Genomic DNA, 19,688 nt, shown 5'->3' on the forward strand with positions numbered 1-19,688 from the left:
AGTGCATCCTTCCCCCCATCTCTATAATTAAATTTAAAATTGGCATGCTGCTTCCTCACACTTCATTCCATTGCACTTGCCTCAATTTCCCTTGGTCACAAAGTGCATTGGTTATGAATATGTATTAGAGTTTGCTGTCAAACCCTGTGAACATCTTCTGGAGCAGAAGATTAGATATGTTAATTCAAACAGATGCATCAGTTTATACCATCCCTTGCAATTTTCATCTACCAATGAACATTCATAAGAGATTGAACAACAGAAGAGACTAGTCTTCCAGCCAAGGTTCATACTGCTATTTTTTCTTGCTTCAATGGATTTTAGTTGGTTTTAATTTTCATTTACATTATGATATCAATGATTCAAGAGCTCACCAATCTGAATGGAGTTAAATTTTTGTGACTAACAAAGACACAGGCCTTGAAACCCCCATACTGAATTTAAGGTTTAGAACTAAACTCTCCCAAACCACAAATTCAACAGTTAGATTTCCTATACAACTGGTAAATTAGAAGTGAATTGCAGCTGCAGGATAAAAAGTCAATAAATCTTTCTCTTTTAAATAAAGATCATATTCCCTGAGAAGTGTAAGTGTCATAATATTTTTCTCTAAGTCTATGGAAGTCTTTAATTTTCTGCTATGGACCTAAACCATGTTTATCACTATCATCTGTTTTGCCTAAGCTTAAAAACTTGGAGGGATGAGCCTGACCAGTGGAATGGTGTAGCCAAGAGACATTTGAGCTTCATTGATCTTCATTTGGAAATATCCTTACAGTAGGATAAACATACACTGTTTTTAAAAACAGCTGCTCTTAGAATTAGAAATGAAAAAGGGGAAGTAACAAGTGACACTGCAGAAATACAAAGGATCATGAGAGATTACTACAAGCAACTCTATGCCAATAAAATGGACAACCTGGAAGAAATGGACAAATTCTTAGAAATGCACAACCTGCCGAGACTGAACCAGGAAGAAATAGAAAATATCAACAGACCAATCACAAGCACTGAAATTGAAACTGTGATTAAAAATCTTCCAACAAACAAAAGCCCAGGACCAGGTGGCTTCACAGGTGAATTCTATCAAACATTTAGAGAAGAGCTAACACCTATCCTTCTCAAACTCTTCCAAAATATTGCAGAGGGAGGAACACTCCCCAACTCATTCTACGAGGCCACCATCACCCTGATACCAAAACCAGACAAAGATGTCACAAAGAAAGAAAACTACAGGCCAATATCACTGATGAACATAGATGCAAAAATCCTCAACAAAATACTAGCAAACAGAATCCAACAGCACATTAAAAGGATCATACACCACGATCAAGTGGGGTTTATCCCAGGAATGCAAGGATTCTTCAATATACGCAAATCAATCAATGTGATACACCATATTAACAAATTGAAGGAGAAAAACCATATGATCATCTCAATCGATGCAGAGAAAGCTTTTGACAAAATTCAACACCCATTTATGATAAAAGCCCTGCAGAAAGTAGGCATAGAGGGAACTTTCCTCAACATAATAAAGGCCATATATGACAAACCCACAGCCAACATTGTCCTCAATGGTGAAAAACTGAAACCATTTCCACTAAGATCAGGAACAAGACAAGGTTGCCCACTCTCACCACTATTATTCAACATAGTTTTGGAAGTGTTAGCCACAGCAATCAGAGAAGAAAAAGAAATAAAAGGAATCCAAATTGGAAAAGAAGAAGTAAAGCTGTCACTGTTTGCAGATGACATGATACTATACATAGAGAATCCTAAAGATGGTACCAGAAAACTCCTAGAGCTAATCAATGAATTTGGTAAAGTAGCAGGATACAAAATTAATGCACAGAAATCTCTTGCATTCCTATACACTAATGATGAAAAATCTGAAAGTGAAATTAAGAAAACACTCCCGTTTACCATTGCAACAAAAAGAATAATATATCTAGGAATAAACCTACCTAAGGAGACAAAAGACCTGTATGCAGAAAATTATAAGACACTGATGAAAGAAATTAAAGATGGTACAAATAGATGGAGAGATATACCATGTTTTTGGATTGGAAGAATCAACATTGTGAAAATGACTATACTACCCGAAGCAATCTATAGATTTAATGCAATCCCTATCAAACTACCACTGGCATTTTTCACAGAACTAGAACAAAAAATTTCACAATTTGTATGGAAATACAAGTAGATTTGTTCTAATTCTTCTTAATGACTGTATAGTATTCCATGGTATGGATTTTCCATAATTTGTATAATCAAGTCCCTATATAATTAATTTCTTACTTACATGATTTGCTATACATATATATTTTCTTTTTTCCAAATGATCCATCATACCTTTCCTAACAAGCTTCATTCATTTTTCTCCCTAAAGTCTTTGCTTCTGAATCCCTCCATTCTTGGGTTTCTGTCTGCTGATTTCTCTCTGTGCCACATGCAATGTTGACACCCTGGCAGTACTGCTCACCTCTCTCCTGGAGTCCACTCTTCCCTAGATACTATAATTTGTTCTTCCTTTATTAACTCTTTCATTTTGCTCTAGCACATTTTCCAATAGCTAACTTTAAAAGTGCATCTGGATATTTAGATGTCCAAGCTGCTTATTTTGCCTTTATATTTATTTTGGTTGAATATAGCATTTCATATAGAAAATATCTTTTGTCCAAATTTTGAAGGTATTGCTTCCTTCACTTGTAGCATCCAGAGCAGTTATTAGGAAAGCCATGGCCCTTCAGAACCTAGTACATTGACCCTTTTACCCTTCTTGGTTAAGTCTGTGAACATATTTTACTGTTTTCTACTTTCCAAAACTGTTTTGCAGTCATTTTCTAATGACATTTCATATTCTATTTTCTTTGATAGAGTTCATTTATTATTCTCAGTGAAACCTGGGGAAGAAGAGGCAAAAAATACATGTGTCAATTCACAAAAAAAAAAAAACAAAAAACAATTGCTCTCTCTTCACTGGAAACCACAGATGGAGTCAAAGAATTGCACACATCCATGAACTTCAGGCATGTTAGAGCTGGAAGAAAGTTTAGAGAATCTACACCAAAACCTTCATTTAAAAGGAAGAAACTGAGGCCCAGAGAATTAAAAAGACTTCTCTGAGGTCACATAGCTCACTGTTGGCAGAAATAGGCTTAGAATCTAGGATTTCCAATTCCTAACCACTTTCATCATGCCACAAATATGTTGACTTCAACAAAATCTGATTCTCTCTAGGATAGCACATTCATCAAAAAAACAAAAATATGAGGTTGGAATGTGTATACCCAAATGGTCTCATGCAATTTCGCTAAAAGCTATTTACTTAGAACCCTAAAGCTTTCTGTTGATCTACTTAAAATTTACATATGAACTCTGAATCAATATAGTAAGCAGGAAATGACTTAAAAGTCAGAAAGATTCCAACCCAGGTTCCAGATGAAAATTTTTTAAACCAAATTATCAGCTCCTTCCTGCTCTTCGTATCCTTCTCAAACCAGAAATCCAACACTTCAACCAATCTCTGGCCATTATACTCATTCCTTTTCTCTGTCACACTTCCATCCCAGGTGTCTAGCGAAACACTAGCCCTGGAAAAGCATCTTCTCCATGACTACATCCAGGCTGCTGAACAAGTATCACAGAAATGGGCAGAATGGTGTCACAGTAATAAAATGCATGATCTCCAACCTCAAAAGGTCCCTCCTATGCTACTAGGAACGCTTCCATGTTTCCTGGTTGAACTCTTACCCTTATTTTCATTTTCTTCAAACACCTACTTCATCATATCCCTGTCCATTCCTAACAGAGAAGTCTGACTACTAATTCACAGCAATGAAGAAGGAAAATAGAGAGGAGGAGGAAGAGGGGTAGGGGACATCAATCAGATGGGAACTTCCTCAGTTTTCTGCACGCACATAGAGATTGACCTGCATCTGTAGCCATTTCCTTCCCTCCTTCCTGTGGTAACAGAAATTCTCCTGTTTCCTGGATATGTCCTTCCCCCACCACCTCAGTGACTCTCTTCTCTTGCTCTCTATTGACTCCTTTTCATAAGCATTTCAACATAATCAAATTACTTGAACTGTTAAAAATCTTCCCTGACATTCCCATCTGCTTTCAGCTACTGCCCCACCTTCTCCTTCCGAACAACCATCTCAAAGGAATCACGTTCACACACTTGTCTCAATTTTCTCTCCTCCAATTTACTCAACCTTTGCAGTCCAGCTTCTTTCCCTTCACCTCCACTGAAACGGTTCTTACCAAGAAGATTAAAAACCTTTAACTAAATCTTTTAGTGGATTCTTTCCAGTTCTTATAAGGTGAAAAATGTACCAAGTTAATATTTGATGCCAAAATATCCTGGTTTGAGAAAATTTCTTGAGACTTCTATTTAGTTAGAAAGTGAAACCTGAGGCCCATGAAAGACATCGATCAAGAAAGCAAAAGTTTCAAGCTGCTCTAAAGGAGAGAAGAAGAATTTGGTATTTGTTTTTGTTGTTTCTTTAAACAGATGGGAAGAGAATAGTGTCAGAAAGGGCAGGTGGACAGGATGGGAGACAACAGGAGGGCCGACGGTGACGCGGCAACAAAGGGCCATTGAGAATATCCCATAGGCAACACGGCCATTGAGAAAATCCCATAGGCAACACGGCCATTGAGAAAATCCCATAGGCAACACAGCCATTGATAAAATATAGATATAAATACTTGTTAGTTTTTCATGAACCTCCCTCCATGTGGCTTCAAGCCACTAAGATACAGCCTCCCCCACACACATATACACACACCCTTAATCTCCTCCTCAGCTCTTCTGCTGAAGAATTCGGCCTCCCACGCACCTACGGTCACCTAATCTATGACATAGGAGGCAAGAATATACAATGGAGAAAAGACAGTCTCTTCAATAAGTGGTGCTGGGAAAACTGGACAGCTACATGTAAAAGAATGAAATTAGACACTCCCTAACACCACATACAAAAATAAACTTAAAATGGATTAAAGACCTAAATGTAAGGCCAGACACTATCAAATTCTTAGAGGAAAACATAGGGAGAACACTCTCTGACATAAATCACAGCAAGATCTTTTTTGACCCACCTCCTAGAATAATGAAAACAAAAACAAAAATAAACAAATGGGACCTAATGAAACTTAAAAGCTTTTGCACTGCAAAGGAAACCATAAATAAGATGAAAAGACAGCCCTCAGAATGGGAGAAAATATTTGCAAATGAAGCAACTGACAAGGGATTAATCTCCAAAATATACAAACAGCTCATGCAGCTCAATATCAAAAAAACAAACAACCCAATCAAAAAATGGGCAGAAGACCTAAATAGACATTTCTCCAAAGAAGACAATACAGATGGCCAAGAGGCACATGAAAAGATGCTCAGCATCACTAATTATTAGAGAAATGCAAATCGAGACTACAATGAGGTATCACCTCACACCAGTCAGAATGGCCATCATCAAAAAATCTACAAACAATAAATGTTGGAAAGGGTATGGAGAAAAGGGAACCCTCCTACACTGTTGGTGGGAATGTAAATTGATACAGCCACTATGGAGAACAGTATGGAAGTTCCTTAACAAACTAAAAATAGAACTACCATATGACCCAGCAATCCCACTACTGGGCATATACCCGGAGAAAACCATAATTCAAAAAGATACATGCACCCCAATGTTCAGCGCAGCACTATTTACAATAGCCAGGACATGCAAGCAACCTAAATGTCCATCAACAGAGGAATGGATAAAGAAGATGTGGTACATATATACAAGGGAATATTACTCAGCCATAAGAAGGAACGAAATAGTGCCATTTGCAGAGACGTGGATGGAACTAGAGACTGTCATACAGAGTGAAATAAGTCAGAAAGAGAAAAACAAATATTGTATAATATCACTTATATGTGGAGTCTAGAAAAATGGTGCAGATGACTTATTGGCAAAGCAGAAATAGAGACATAGATGTAGAGAACAAACATATGGATACCAAGGGGAGAAGGCGGGGGTGGGGTGAATTGGGAGATTGGGATTGACATATATACACTATTGATACTATGTATAAAATAGATAACTAATGAGAACCTACTGTATAGCACAGGGAACTCTACTCAGTGCTCTGTGGTGACCCAAATCGTAAGGAAATCCAAAAAGGAGGGGATATACGTTTACGTATAGCTGATTCACTTTGCTGTACAGCAGAAACTAACACAACATTGTAAAGCAACTGTACTCCAATAAAACTTTTTTTAAAAAAACTCATCAAACTGAAAAAAAAAAAGAATTTGGCCTTTATGACGGCTGCTTTGGGGGTTTTTCCTTCCCCAGAACTTTAGTAGTCTAATCATACCACATCAATGGTGGGAGAAGCTCCAGTATTTTTTCTGGCAGCATTTACCAGTGTCTGTTCACTGACCAAAGTCCACAGTTGATTAAGGTTGACTGTTATGCAGAAGCTCTGCCAGAAAGCAAGGAAGTGATAAAAGATTGATGGAAACATGTAAAAAGGATGCAGGAGCTGGCTTGAAGGGGCTCACACTGTCCAAACTTGGGCAATTTCAGTATCAGAAAGAATAATGATGGTAATAGATAATAAAGCATTGAATAGAATAAATGAATCCACGAGTCTGTAGTAACACCCAAGATACAGAGAGACAGACAGACAGACAAACAGATAATAGAAGGAAGAGAGAAAAGGGAGTGAGAAAGAGGAAGCCTCTTTATTACAGAGGAATGCTACATTGAGAATAAACAAGGATCAAAAGAATTTAAAAGTCACCATTTTCCAAGCCTATGTAGTCATTGTTTCAAGCAAAGATCATCAATTAATGCTCAAACTAATGGGCAAAAGTTATTGAAGAATACTATAACACAAGATCAAGGTACCACGCCACAGGTACCTCTACAAGGTAGAACTCTAGTGGACCCACTTTATCAAGGGATCCAACTTATAGCATCACCAGTAATGAGGCAAATTGACATGCTGTGCCTCTGATGTCATTCAAGAGGTGGACATAACATTTCTTACGTAGTATCCTTGCCAAAAATGGTGAACCTAAATCTAACAGTGAAGAATCAATAAGAAAATCCAGATTGGGAGATGTTCTAGACATCTGACATGACCCTTCAAAAATATCTATGTCATGATAGATGAGAAAAAGTAAGAGAATGCTTCTAGATTAAAGGAAACTAAAGGAAATGTGTGATCCTGGAAGGGATCTATAATTTTTTTAAAAAACCAAAACATGAAAGACATTACCAGGACAAACAGGGATATTTTAATACACACATTTTTATTAGGTAATATATGAAGTTAAATTTGCTGGGTAAGATAATTTCATTGTTGTTATTTAGAAGAAGACCCTTGTTCCTAGGAGATATATTTTGAGCTAATTGGGGCAAACTATCATCATGCCTGAAATAACTTTTAAATGACTGAGGTAAAACCATGTGCTATGTTCTGAATATCCATGTCCCCCCAAAATTCACAAGTTGAAGTCTTAATGCCCCATGTAATGATATTAAGAGGTGGGACCATTGGGAAGTGATAGGTTATGAAGATGGAGCCCTTATAGATGGAATTAGTGCTCTTATAAAAGAGACTTCAGAGAGCTCCCTAGCCCCTTCCACCATGTGAAGACATAACAAGAAGTCTACAGCCTGGGAGTGGGCCCTCACCCACCCATGCTGGTACCCTGATCTCAGACTCCCAGCCTCCAGAACTGTGAGAAATAAATTTCTGTTGTTTATAAGCTACCCAGGCAGCAAAATATTAACAATTGCTGAATCTGGGTGCAGGGTATATATTCACTGCACTTGTCTTTCCACTTTCAAATTTCTGTAGGTTTGATATTTTTCAAAACAAAAAGTTCAAGGAGAAAAAAAAATACTCATTTCTCTTCCTGTGTTCCCCAACTCAATGTATGCTACCACCTTAATACACTCAATTGATCAACAAGTTCTGTGCACCATCACTCCCGAATCTCTCCAGTAATCTCTGCTGTGCAGGCAGGCCATTGTACCAGCCCTCTAAGTGGCTTCTCCGCCTCCTTTCGGTCCTGCTCCCACCTCCACCCCCGAAACAATTCCAAAAAATACAGCCTTAGTGATCATTTCCAAAATGCCAATCCCATCATGTCATTCCCATGATTAAAACATGTCAGTGGCTCTGTACAGTCCCCCAATGTCCGTCTCTTTATTTATTTATTTGTGTGTGTGTGTGTGTGTATCACTTCTTCTTTACCCATTCATCTATTGGACACTTAGGTTGCTTCCACATATTGACTGTTACAAATAATGCTGAAATGAACCTAAGGGTGCATACATTTTTAAAAAATTTTTATTTTATTTATTTATTTATTATACAGCAGGTCCTTACTAGTTATCTATTTTATACATATTAGCATATATATGTCAATCCCAATCTCCCAATTCATCCCACCACCACCACCACCACCACCACCCACTTCCCCCCTTGGTGTCCATACATTTGTTCTCTACATCTGTGTCTCTATTTCTGCCTTGCAAACTGGTTCATCTGTACCATTTTTCTAGATTCCACATATATGCGTTAATATACGAGATTTGTTTTTCTCTTTCTGACTTACTTCACTCTGTATGACAGTCTCTAGGTCCATCCACGTCTCTACAAATGACCCAATTTCATTCCTTTTTATGGCTGAGTAATACTCCATTGTATATATGTACCACATCTTCTTTATCTGTCCATCTCTTTGTCCATCTCTTTAACACAGTTCTCTAAGGCCCTCTTGATGGTTCTGGCTTGATGCTCTAGCCTTATCTTTCCTTCCTTTCCCCGTTGCAGATGAGTTTTCTGACTTCTTCAAAAAGCATCACACTGTTTCTGCCCAAGCAGACTTTGTACTTCGCATCCTCTTTCTAGAAAACTACTCTCCCAAGCCGCATTTACCTGCCTGAGTGATGCCCTTCTGTCAGATGGCAGCCTGGATGTTACTTCCTCCAGGAAGCCTCCCCGGAGTCCCCTCCCCAATGTGAGCTATGTGCTCCCCCAACATTGCTCTCTCCTCAGAGCACTGAGTGATTACAGAATAACTCCAAGGTTATTTGTCAATATAGCTCTCCATGAGGGAAGGTCTGGGTCTCAGTGGTTTTCAACTTCCATAGGGTAAACATTCAATAAATATCTGTTGTCAGAATCAGTAAATGAATGAATGTATTGTTAATATTCTCATCTATATTGTAGAAGTGGTGCTCATCTGTTTTACCAATAATAGCCAGTTTGGGGAGGGGGTCAGAGTAGTGAACAATGGTCAAGTTATAGAATCATACCATGTAAAATAATGTTGGAAAATGAGAAATAAATTTGAGTAAAGTTTAGCGCTGTTCACTAAGAGAAAAGAGACAAAAATGGAAATCACACCACTTTGGGTGATGTTCTGGTTTTGCCAACAACTCAAATGGACAAATCCCTTCATTTGGATTTTGGTTTCCTCACCTGAAAAATAAAGGCAACAATGGCTCTCTATAGTCTCTCTCTTAATGCTAAAGTTCAATGAAAGGAAAGTGATGGAGAAAAATACTTCATAGAGAGCCAAAGTATCTATAAAAGGTGCTGCTTTTAAATTCAGCATTGTTAGACCATACATTTAGAAAATAGTAGCACCGAGTCTTTAGGCTATTAAGATATACTGACATTTTAATAACATTTATCTTTGCATTGAATTATGGTATAGATAAGGAGTCCACAAAGCCATTTGCCATACCTCACCCTGCTACAAGCACAGTTCTATTTTTCCATAATTGAGACCTTGACACACAAGGTCTCAATTATGGAAAATACACACATTTTTCATTTTAGAATATGATTACGCACTGTTCTGCAATTTTCTTTTTTTCACTGAACGGTAAATCTTGGCAATCTTATGTCTTCCTTATTCTTTTTAATAGCTGAGTAGTAGAAGTATACCATAATTCATTTATCCATTAATCTATTGATGAATATTTGGGGTGTTTTAAATACTCCATTTTATTGACAATATTAAAAAGAATATTTTTATACAAATTTTATTTCTGTATCTGTCATAATTTATTTAGGATAGCTTGTAGAATTGGAATTGCTGGTTCAAAAAGTATGCATTTGATACATTTTACATTTGATATATTCCAGAAAATTGCCTACCAAAAAAGCCTTCACAATTTACAATCTTAGTAATAGTGTTCATTTCCCTGATTCTTTGCCAACAGTAAACATTATTGATCTTTTTAATCTTTGCCAAGCTGATGAATGAAAAAGGATGTCTTCTTTTTTTTTTTTTTTTTTTTTTAATTTATTTATCAGTAATAGTGGCTCACGGGCTTAGTTGCTCCGTGGCATGTGGGATCTTCCCAGACCAGGGCCCGAACCCGTGTCTCCTGCATTGGCAGGCAGATTCTCAACCACTGCGCCACCAGGGAAGCCCGATGTCTTCTTTTTTGAAGAAGCTTCAAATCCAATTCCTAGTGAGTTTGAGTTCTTTTCACATGATTAGCAGCTATTTATGTGGCACTCTTCCTTGAATGCACAAAATAAAATATGTAATATATATTATAAGTAAAATACACTGTATGTAAAATAAAGCTACATGTGATATGTGTACATGCATATATGGGTAGAAATGAATGAAAAATACACTAGAAGTATGCAACATTAAGAGTAGTTACCCAGGGTACTGTAGTTGCTAAGGGTAAGCCATGGTAAGAGGAGACTTTCATGTGTAACTTTGATTTTGTACAATGAAAATAATGTATTCCTTCTTTTTCTTTTAATAATAAAAGAACTGTTAAATAAATAGGAATCATAAAAATTGTATATGACGGACTGCACCCCTTTTTTCTGTTTGTTTCTCCTCCCTCAACTTCCAGGAAATAACCCTGCTTCGTTATTTATGGTATGGACTCCAGTTGTTTCTCTACCCCCTTGAAGGATTTCCCTAAGATCCTGTCTTAGACACTCTGCTCTTTCCTCAAGATAATCTCATTTGCACCCAGGGTCGCCACGCTCTGGGGTCTCACACCGATTTCTCTCTGCCAGCTTGATCCTTCTACATGGCTCTGCTTGTACTTAATGAGAGCATCTGCAATTAGAGAAAGAAAAGAACACACAGGAGCTATGAAGAGAGACAACAGGAACAGGATAAGGTGCTAACCCAGCCTGGGTAGTGAGAGAAGACTTTCTGGGATGGTGGTATTTAAACATGAAGTATGAGTAGGAGTTGGCTGGAGATTGGAGGGAGGGAAGTGGGAATATTCCAACATGAGGCACCAGCATTTGATAGGTCCTAAAACAGGAATACTGTTAAAGCATTCAAGTAACTAAAATACCACCAGCATGAACAATTTGGGTAATGTGCCAGTGTCAGATAATTTTGTGACTGACTTGTTGGAACCATAAATCCAGACTGAATACCAGTGGCGAGGGGAGGGGTCCTTGAAGGCGGAGGTAAGGATTCCCTTGAAAGAAATGGATGTTCCCATTCTTTACAGCCTTAGGAAAGTGGAGAGATAGGTCTTAGACTAAAGTAAAGGAAAATATTTTCTGGTATCTCTGGGGCCAATAATCAGTTTGGCCTCCAGGCTCTAAGGAATGAGCAGTCTGGTATATTTCCAGGGGGATTAAGGTGCTGAAAGTAGCCCTTTGGCCATATAAATGTGGCCAGAAGTGAGGAAGGGGAACAAGTTAGTAGGATACCAAGAGAAAGGTCTGAAACAGCCTTATCCAATAGCACTTTCTGTGATGAAGAAACTCTTCTATAATCTGCACTATCCGATGTGGTGCCTACAAGCTACATGAGCCTACTGAATGAGCCTACATGAGTAACTGAATTTTTTATTTTATTAAATTCTAACTTTATTTCATTTTAACTTAAATAGCCACATGTGGCCCATGGCCACCATATTGGACAGATCTGGAGGAAGACCAGTGTGACAACCTGGCCTCAGGGGTGTTGAGAGAATTAGGGAGGGAGAACATGGGAGGTGATGGAGTAGAGGAAAACCGTGTCCCTGGAAGTCCTCAGCAGAGAATGCTGGTGCCCAGAGAATCAATATCTCACAAGATGCTTATCCACAATATGGCGGTAAGACGTGATGAGGGAAGAAAAGACCCAAGGGATTCGTGTCTGAGCAAGCGTGAGGCAGAGCTTCAGGCAAAGGTCAGAAATCAACAAGAGACAATTCAGAGGGTTCCTATTTCTAGCAACAAAGTTGGTGGGGTCTTGTCTCATCATTGGGTGTGCTATACTTGCTAACACAGGACAAATGTGAAATCAAAACAGCACAAATTATAGTTCTCCAGTTGTCTTTCTTCATTTTCCTTTTTTAATTTTCAGGAAATTACAAAGGTAGGCTGTGCCCTAGGTCTAAAGGTCTGGCTAAGTTGATACACTACAAATGAATAGCAATAGGCATCTTTGCTTTCTTTCTTTCTCCTTTATGACCAGTTTCTTGGTTGCCTTCTCTGCTTCAGTCCTGGCCAAAGCTTAAGGTTAAAATGTCTGTCCCCCAAAAGCACTCTTCACCACCCTCTCTGACCAAGATTAATTTTTATAAGCACCTGTTATGAAAGCACACAGAGAAATTAGAAAAGGCATGAAGCTGTTAGAACTTGTCACAAAATTTAGCACAAAGGCAGCAGTGTTCAGGAAGACCGAATTTTCATATGTGTTGACAAAGAACTTCACTTGCTTGTGTTTTGGTGATGGCATCGTTTGTTAACCTCACCCATGAATTCTAGCAACTCAGACAAAATCACCAAAGAATTCCTCTGTTGTTTCCAATTGTGCCAGCTGCAGGGCTGTTGGATTTGTCTTCACACTTTTACCTTAATGCTGAGGAGGGGTGCCTGCAGGGTTCACTGATTTTCTACTGCCATCAAAAATAGGTTTTTTTGATTCCACTAAGGGAGTTGGGGCGAGAAATGCTCTGCCCTGCTGCCTTTGTTCAGCAGGTGATGGATTGACTGAGATTGCTGAATGTACTCTGTACTATGGAATAAAGTTATAGATTAAGCTTTACCTGTTTACTTTCTCTCAAGCCTCCACTGAATGCCTTTAGAAAGGAAAAAAATAATAAAAAAGCAATGAGTTTATTCCTATCTTTCCCTTTTATTCTTCCACCCTTCTCTGCATTGATTTTATTGTAGGAAGTGTTGATTATTTGCTGATTGTGCATTAATTCCAAGTTACCAAGGCACAGTGCCTGTGTGCTACTAACTTGACATGCTCGTTTTGTTAATGAAGTCCTTATTCTATTGGATTCCTATTCCTTAGAGCAAATCTCAAAGGGAGATTGCCTGGTGGCCAGTGGGAGCCATGCCATACAATGGGCTGGGAAGTTGGCAATCTACCCCAGAACCCTGGCTCTGCCCCATGGGATAACTCAATTAAATATCTTTGAGCTTTATTCTCCTTATGTGTAAATGGGAAATAAAAATATCTGCCCTGCCTACATTCCAGGCTGGTGAGAGGATCAAATAACACGATACCTACAGAAGTGTTTTATAAAATCTTACTGAACTTCAAAGATATTAAATTTTTATTCATCATTTTTACCTCCACTGATTCCTAGAAAGAGTTTTAGTTCAGTTACAATAGAAGATACATAGGCAGTTGGACCATTAAGGCAAAGATAAAAGAGCAAGGATCATATAATGAAAACAAAAGATAATTGTTCCAGAAAAATCTATGTAAAGAATAGTTGTATCAGTTGAACACTAAATTTAGCTTTGAACTTCCTGGCAGCTAAGGCAAAACACAAAACACCATTAGGCACACGACTTTCCTTAATCTATGAAATAAGCACGCTGGTTTATTAGGAGAGATGGAAAGTTTCCTACCATTAACTCTAAGGATTGTGGGTGAGAATGTTTTCTGGGCAGGCGCCTGCCTACACTTTCCAGATCCCTTGCAATTGGGATGGGAACCTGGTCCACAAAACCCTTCCCCACGTGCTCCTTCATGCTCTTCCCCCATGACTAGCTTGGCATATGGCCATTGTGGAAGGAAGAAGATGGAAGGAGCCTGGGGACCAGAATCCCTACTTGGAGCTGCCTGCCTATTAGAAATATCTGCTCTCTATATGAGCAAGAAATAAGTCTTTATCATGAATGTGCTATTATTCACAGTTATTATTTTACACAGTTTGCACACCCTATAAAAATAAAGATTTTCTAATTTTGGAACTTTATTGGATTCCATAATATACAGTTTTTAACTATCAGTCTTACCTTAAAAAATTTTTTTTTAATGATCTTCATGGACTGTCTCATATTTTGACAGAGGCAAGCAAAATCTAACAGTTCTGAGGAAAGGGAATGAAACAAAGATGGGTGATTTTATTTATGTGCTTGGAATGGTGATGTCTGGGGTAGAAGAGAAAGAAGCAAGAGGTAAGAATAGTTCTGGAACATGAGCCATAGCCAGGAAGGCCTGTCCATTTGGGTAACTTAATAGTGGAGATACAGTGAGCAATGAGAAGGCGGGTCCCTAATGAACTGGGAGAATCCTGACAGTTCAGAAAGAAGGATAAATAATGGAAAGGTGGGAATCTGACTGTCTGTATATTTTTTTCAATCTCATAGCCTTTTAATAGATTAGCCCCAGCTCACTTTAAAAATACAGATCAACACTGCCATCACCAAGCGGGTTACTCATTTCTCCTTCTCATCCCTGGGGGAGGTGAGGAAAGAAGGGGTGGAGCAGGAAACCAGTACTGCTCTTGTTTTTTTTGGGGGGGGGTTAATATGATTTATTTAATTGTAAATGTATGTAATTAAATTTTTTATAACAGTTACTGTCTGTATTCCCTTAGAGTCTAGCCTGCCCAGCAGGGCATTAGACCTCTCAGCTTTGTCCTGTTGGTACAAGGAAGCGTTGTTCATAGGCCCTACTGTAGGCAGAAATCTTGGGAATTTTATAAAGACAATCAAGCATGAAGATATCATACATTCTGTGGATTTAACTATTTATTATACCTTAAGCACAATTTTCAAACCTGCAAAAGTGCCTTCTGAATTTCTCTGGTCTTTTTAGATTGTCAGCACAAGTGTGTTGTGTTTAGATTCCATTCAGCTCCCCAAGACAAGTTTGTTCTGAGAACCTTCCCCGAACATCTCCGGGGACTTCCTGTTAGGATTTTTACTCTTCCTTTCTCACACTGAACTGTCTTGGCCCTTCCTACTTTAAGCAGAAATAGTGCACCTTTTACATGTGGTTTAGGAGGTTTCATTTCAAGCTATTTAACCTAAAGATTTAGTAGGACTTTGGCAAACAGCAGCATGGAGTAGACAGGGTAGGGCCAGGCCATGGCTCTGGGCCAGAAAGAATGTATCAGGAGGTGATACAGACACAGCTGCTGACAGAGGCAGGTCAGGACCCAATCCAGTGAATCCAGCAGTATAGGCAAACTAGATACAGGCCAAATAGGCAACAAGGCTTCCAAGATCAAAGACCAGACTCTCCTGACATGAACAGGTCAACAATGGAGAATTAAAGAAAAGAAATATTCAGGAACCTACATAGCCACAGTCTTGGAAGAAAGTCAGTATACATCAAGTCTCAATGCGGCTTTTCCAAAATTCCATTTCCCTTGGACCATAATTTCTATTTCTCAGAATTCCTATAAATCAGCAAATCACAGCCATCCTTCCTCCCACAATAACTGACTTCTGAAGTATCTAAGAAAATGTAAAATATGTTTGAGATTAAAATAATATGAATATCCAGAGACCACATCATTTCTCTAAGCGTTACAAGTGCTACAGGAAAGCTTAAGTAACAAGCATTTTACAATTCTATGAATAATACAAGTTTCATTCCCTGTGAGCTGATATATGACTTTTTGGACACCATCACTTGAAAGAAAAAGAAATCCTCAAGTTACTTTTCTAGTACTTCTATCCAGATAACTTCTTTGTTCTAAAGAAGAGGATCAAGACATCACTTAAAATCTTCCGCATGCTAATAAAATATGAAGTAAGACATGGAAAGATGATGCTTTTGTACTCTTCTATGTGAATTTGTGTCTTTGCAACTCATTGCTTCCACTTCCTACCCCAATTAACAGGAATGTAAAAGCATAGTTGTGAGTGTTATTCAAAGCTTAATTTTTTTTTTCAGGAAATGCATGAGTTAAAATTAAGAGAATGTTAAAGATCATGTTGTTCAACCTCTACTCACTGAACATATAATACCTATGTTAATTGAGCACTTTTTCTGTGTCAAGCACTCTTCCAAGTGCTTTCCGGATAATACCTCATTTAATCCTCACAACAACCCTGTTATTCGCACGTTAGAAACAAAGGAAACTGAGGCTCAGAGAGATTAAGCAGTTTGCACAAAGTCTCATTGTCCGTGGCAAAACTGGGACTCAAATCCAAGAAGTCTGACCCCTGACTCTTAAACACTAAGTGATTCTGACTCATATACCATCATGCAATAAACATAAGCATTACTCTCTTCATTCCTAAATGTTACTACTAAGATTTATATGGTATGTGATATCTCATTTGGAAACATATGTGAAACATTGACTACAGAAAGACTCAGCTTCCCATTTTTCAATTAAGCATTGCTACTGCTATTTAAGGACATGGACTTTACCTACTGTCTGAAAACTCTTCAGCTCCAAATAAGCAATCTGGGTACAAAAAACAAAATAGGAGATGAAAGGATCCAGTGCCAGAATCGTGGCATTCCAAGAGCATGTCTTTAGTGACTGGACTACAAATCACTGACTTTGGGGTTCTGTGTTGCAGGACAGCCCCTGAGGGCAACTTTTCTTTTCACAACAATCTACACCTGTGGCCTGTGGGCACAACGCTCATGGCAGATGGAAGAGAGTCCACAGAAATCATCTAGTATATGATTCTTCTCTAGGTGTCCATGCTGTGTGTGGAAACCGTGTTGTCTCAAGGGCCTAACTTTTATTCCCGGTTGTACATTTGCCATTGGATCGTTCCATTCTGTCTGTTGAGTCTATTAAAAAACGATGGACTTCATTTTTTCTTGAAGTATGCTTGCAAAGCTCAATTTCTTTTTTAAAATTAGATTTTTTAAAAAGATTCTAATTAGATTGTCTAGGTTCATGCAAGCTCTGAATAGCAATTTCTTTCTCCCGTTTGGTCCATGGGTGGTACCTGCTTTTCCAACTGGTTAATTTCAAAATAAGTGATCCAGGCTTTGAAACATTTAAAGTTAAAAATATATATATCTTGAGATCGAATTTTCCTATTTCACTTGGGTTCACTCCAGACTAATTGGTAATTTGAAAAGAACACCCATCCCCTAATCTTTTATAGCAGTTTCACTTTCTAACACATTGACTTTATACAGTTGACGCTCCTAATAGACCCTAGCGTTCAACTTTGTGTTCTTAGCACCAGAAAAAAACTGCCACATTTCTGTTCATTCCAGAGTCAAAGCTGTCATAGTCTGCTGTTACGTTTTTCTGAATGTCCTCAAGCTGTCAAAATGTTTGCTATGTCTATCAACATATGCCAGATTCATTTGGGGCATTGGACATGGGCAGCACTAAAATCTTTCAGACAAATGGGTTTGGATGAACTGCAAATACATGAAGATTAAAATGAGAAAAGTGTAGGGCAGAGCATGTCTTTGCTACTAAATATGATAGATTCTATTAAAAAGAAATGATTGATACTATTGGGACATTATCAACACAGGTAAAATTTAACTAGTTATACAAAACAGGGTATAGTAGAGTATTTCAGTGGTTACCAACTCTTTTTTTTGGATAGGTAAAGATTAAAATTTGTGCCAATTACAGGCCAATATAATGGTGAGATTTCATCATGCTCTATTAATTTCAAGGTGGTATTCCCAAACATTGTATGTTTGTTTCAAATTAATATGACATTCTCAAGTACCCCCAGAGGACATTCTGAAGTCCTGAGATCATATTTTAGCAACTGTAATGCAGTAGAAAGGACGGAGGCTCACGGCTACCTAAATTCCACAGCACAGAAGAGCACTTCCTCCTATCAGCATGAGAAGCTAAGAATCATTTTGATATATGCTGTTCATTAGGCATAGCTGCAGAATTCAAAATTAATTAAGATAGAGAGAAGGAACTTATTCATTTATAGTTAAAATTCCTAAGGTTTATTTTATATGTAGAATTAAAATAAAATTTTTAAAATGTTGTTTTCATTGGCATTGCTCCAATATTTACAAAAAGAGTGGCAGACTGGTCCCTCCCATGGGGTCTGGGACAATGAAGTGCCACAGTCTGCTTTGAAAAGGAGCTGTGTCGCTCGGGGTGAGGCAGGGGAGAACGTTTGCACACGGGGAAGTGGCAATTTGCATTTCCAGAGGGATACTTCCATGTTACCTGCAAGGACAGTTATTATCGGGAGTCACCCTAGAGATCTGGCTTCCCGCTGTCACCATCGTAACTTCGTTTTCCAAAAATACGTTGATCTCTAAGAAAAAAATTTGTCCAAGAATTCATTTTCCTTCCTGGATGGTAATGATATTCAACAGCAGCAATTTCATACTAAATAATGTTATTTGTCCCGAAGAACTGAGGGATAAAGTTACTCTGGTGTTAAATCCAGGTCTCACCAATTCTTTTCAATTCCCTGTTTTAACCATTAAAAAAAAAAAAAAAAAAAAAAAAAAACTTTTAAGAGAAAAATCTCTTTCTGTTTCATCCTGGTCTCCTTCATGAGCAACTCAAAGTCTCCGGGAAATAAGATTAACGCTTACCTCAAAGACTCTTTGTATTTGGACAAAGTCGCCCAGGCTGAGTTGGTTTTCAAGCAGGGCTATGCAGGCATCTTCCTCTGCAGTTGCACCTTGTGAAATTCCCTCTGGGTTCTCTGGCCCGGGCTGGGATCCTTTGTTCAACTCAAGGGTAGCATTCTGGCAACTCATAATGGCTTTAACTCTTCTTAACAGCCTTCAACTCTCTAAGTATTTTTCTTTTGCTTTTTCTTTTCCTTCAACAGGTGCCTTTGAAAAGAAACAACTTAGCAATCGAATTCCAGAATCAAAGTACATTTCAAGGTACTCAATTAGGAGGCAAAAAGTTCAAGCCCAGAGGTAGGGAATGAAAGTTCTCAACCCCCGCACTTCCTTAATTCCACAGTTTATTTTCAAAACCCACTGTTGAATTGTTTTAAAACATCCCCTCCTTATACTCTGTTTAACCTGGCTTGATTTTTAAAAGTGTAAAAGCTTCCCCCGTGTTTATAGCAACTGACACAGAATGCAACATCTAATACTCACTTAAAATGCATTAGAAAAGCAATTTCTCAAAATCTCTTTGGCTAACCTTGCTTCTATTCACATGTTGTGGTTTTAAACTCCATTTTCTTGTGTGGAGGCGTGAGGTGACACAGCTGCAAGGTTTCCGACCCAGTGAAGCGCTCGCCTCTGAAGGCCACCTTCCCAGCAATGTGGCCTTGTTTGTTTCATCCCTCCCTGCTGCCTTTGTGTGCTTCCTGGCAACCAACATAAAGCCCTTAACCTCCCCAACTAATGACTGACCTGAAGGTTGGAATTTATAATGTAAACATTGAGGCTTTTTTAAAGGGCAATTCAGCCCACTCATTTTTTATTAAATTTCACCCCTGCATTATTTAATGACAACTTTTATAAATACATTTTCTATGAAGCATGTTATGTATTACGA

At 38.3% G+C, this 19,688-nt stretch overlaps 1 protein-coding gene across 1 annotated transcript in view; it reads right to left on the minus strand.

Annotated features, from left to right (window-relative positions):
• WDR49 (WD repeat domain 49) overlaps positions 1-18,928 on the minus strand; it is a 156,008-nt gene extending 137,080 nt beyond the window's left edge. Inside the window, 2 exon segments of the mRNA XM_036849652.1 lie at positions 16,769-16,777; positions 18,761-18,928. Of these exon segments, the coding sequence (XP_036705547.1) occupies positions 16,769-16,777; positions 18,761-18,928 (177 nt within the window).
• Positions 18,929-19,688: the final 760 nt, after the last annotated feature.

The sequence above is a fragment of the Balaenoptera musculus genome, chromosome 4 (genome assembly GCF_009873245.2).
Source record: "Balaenoptera musculus isolate JJ_BM4_2016_0621 chromosome 4, mBalMus1.pri.v3, whole genome shotgun sequence".
Lineage (NCBI taxonomy): Eukaryota > Metazoa > Chordata > Mammalia > Artiodactyla > Balaenopteridae > Balaenoptera > Balaenoptera musculus.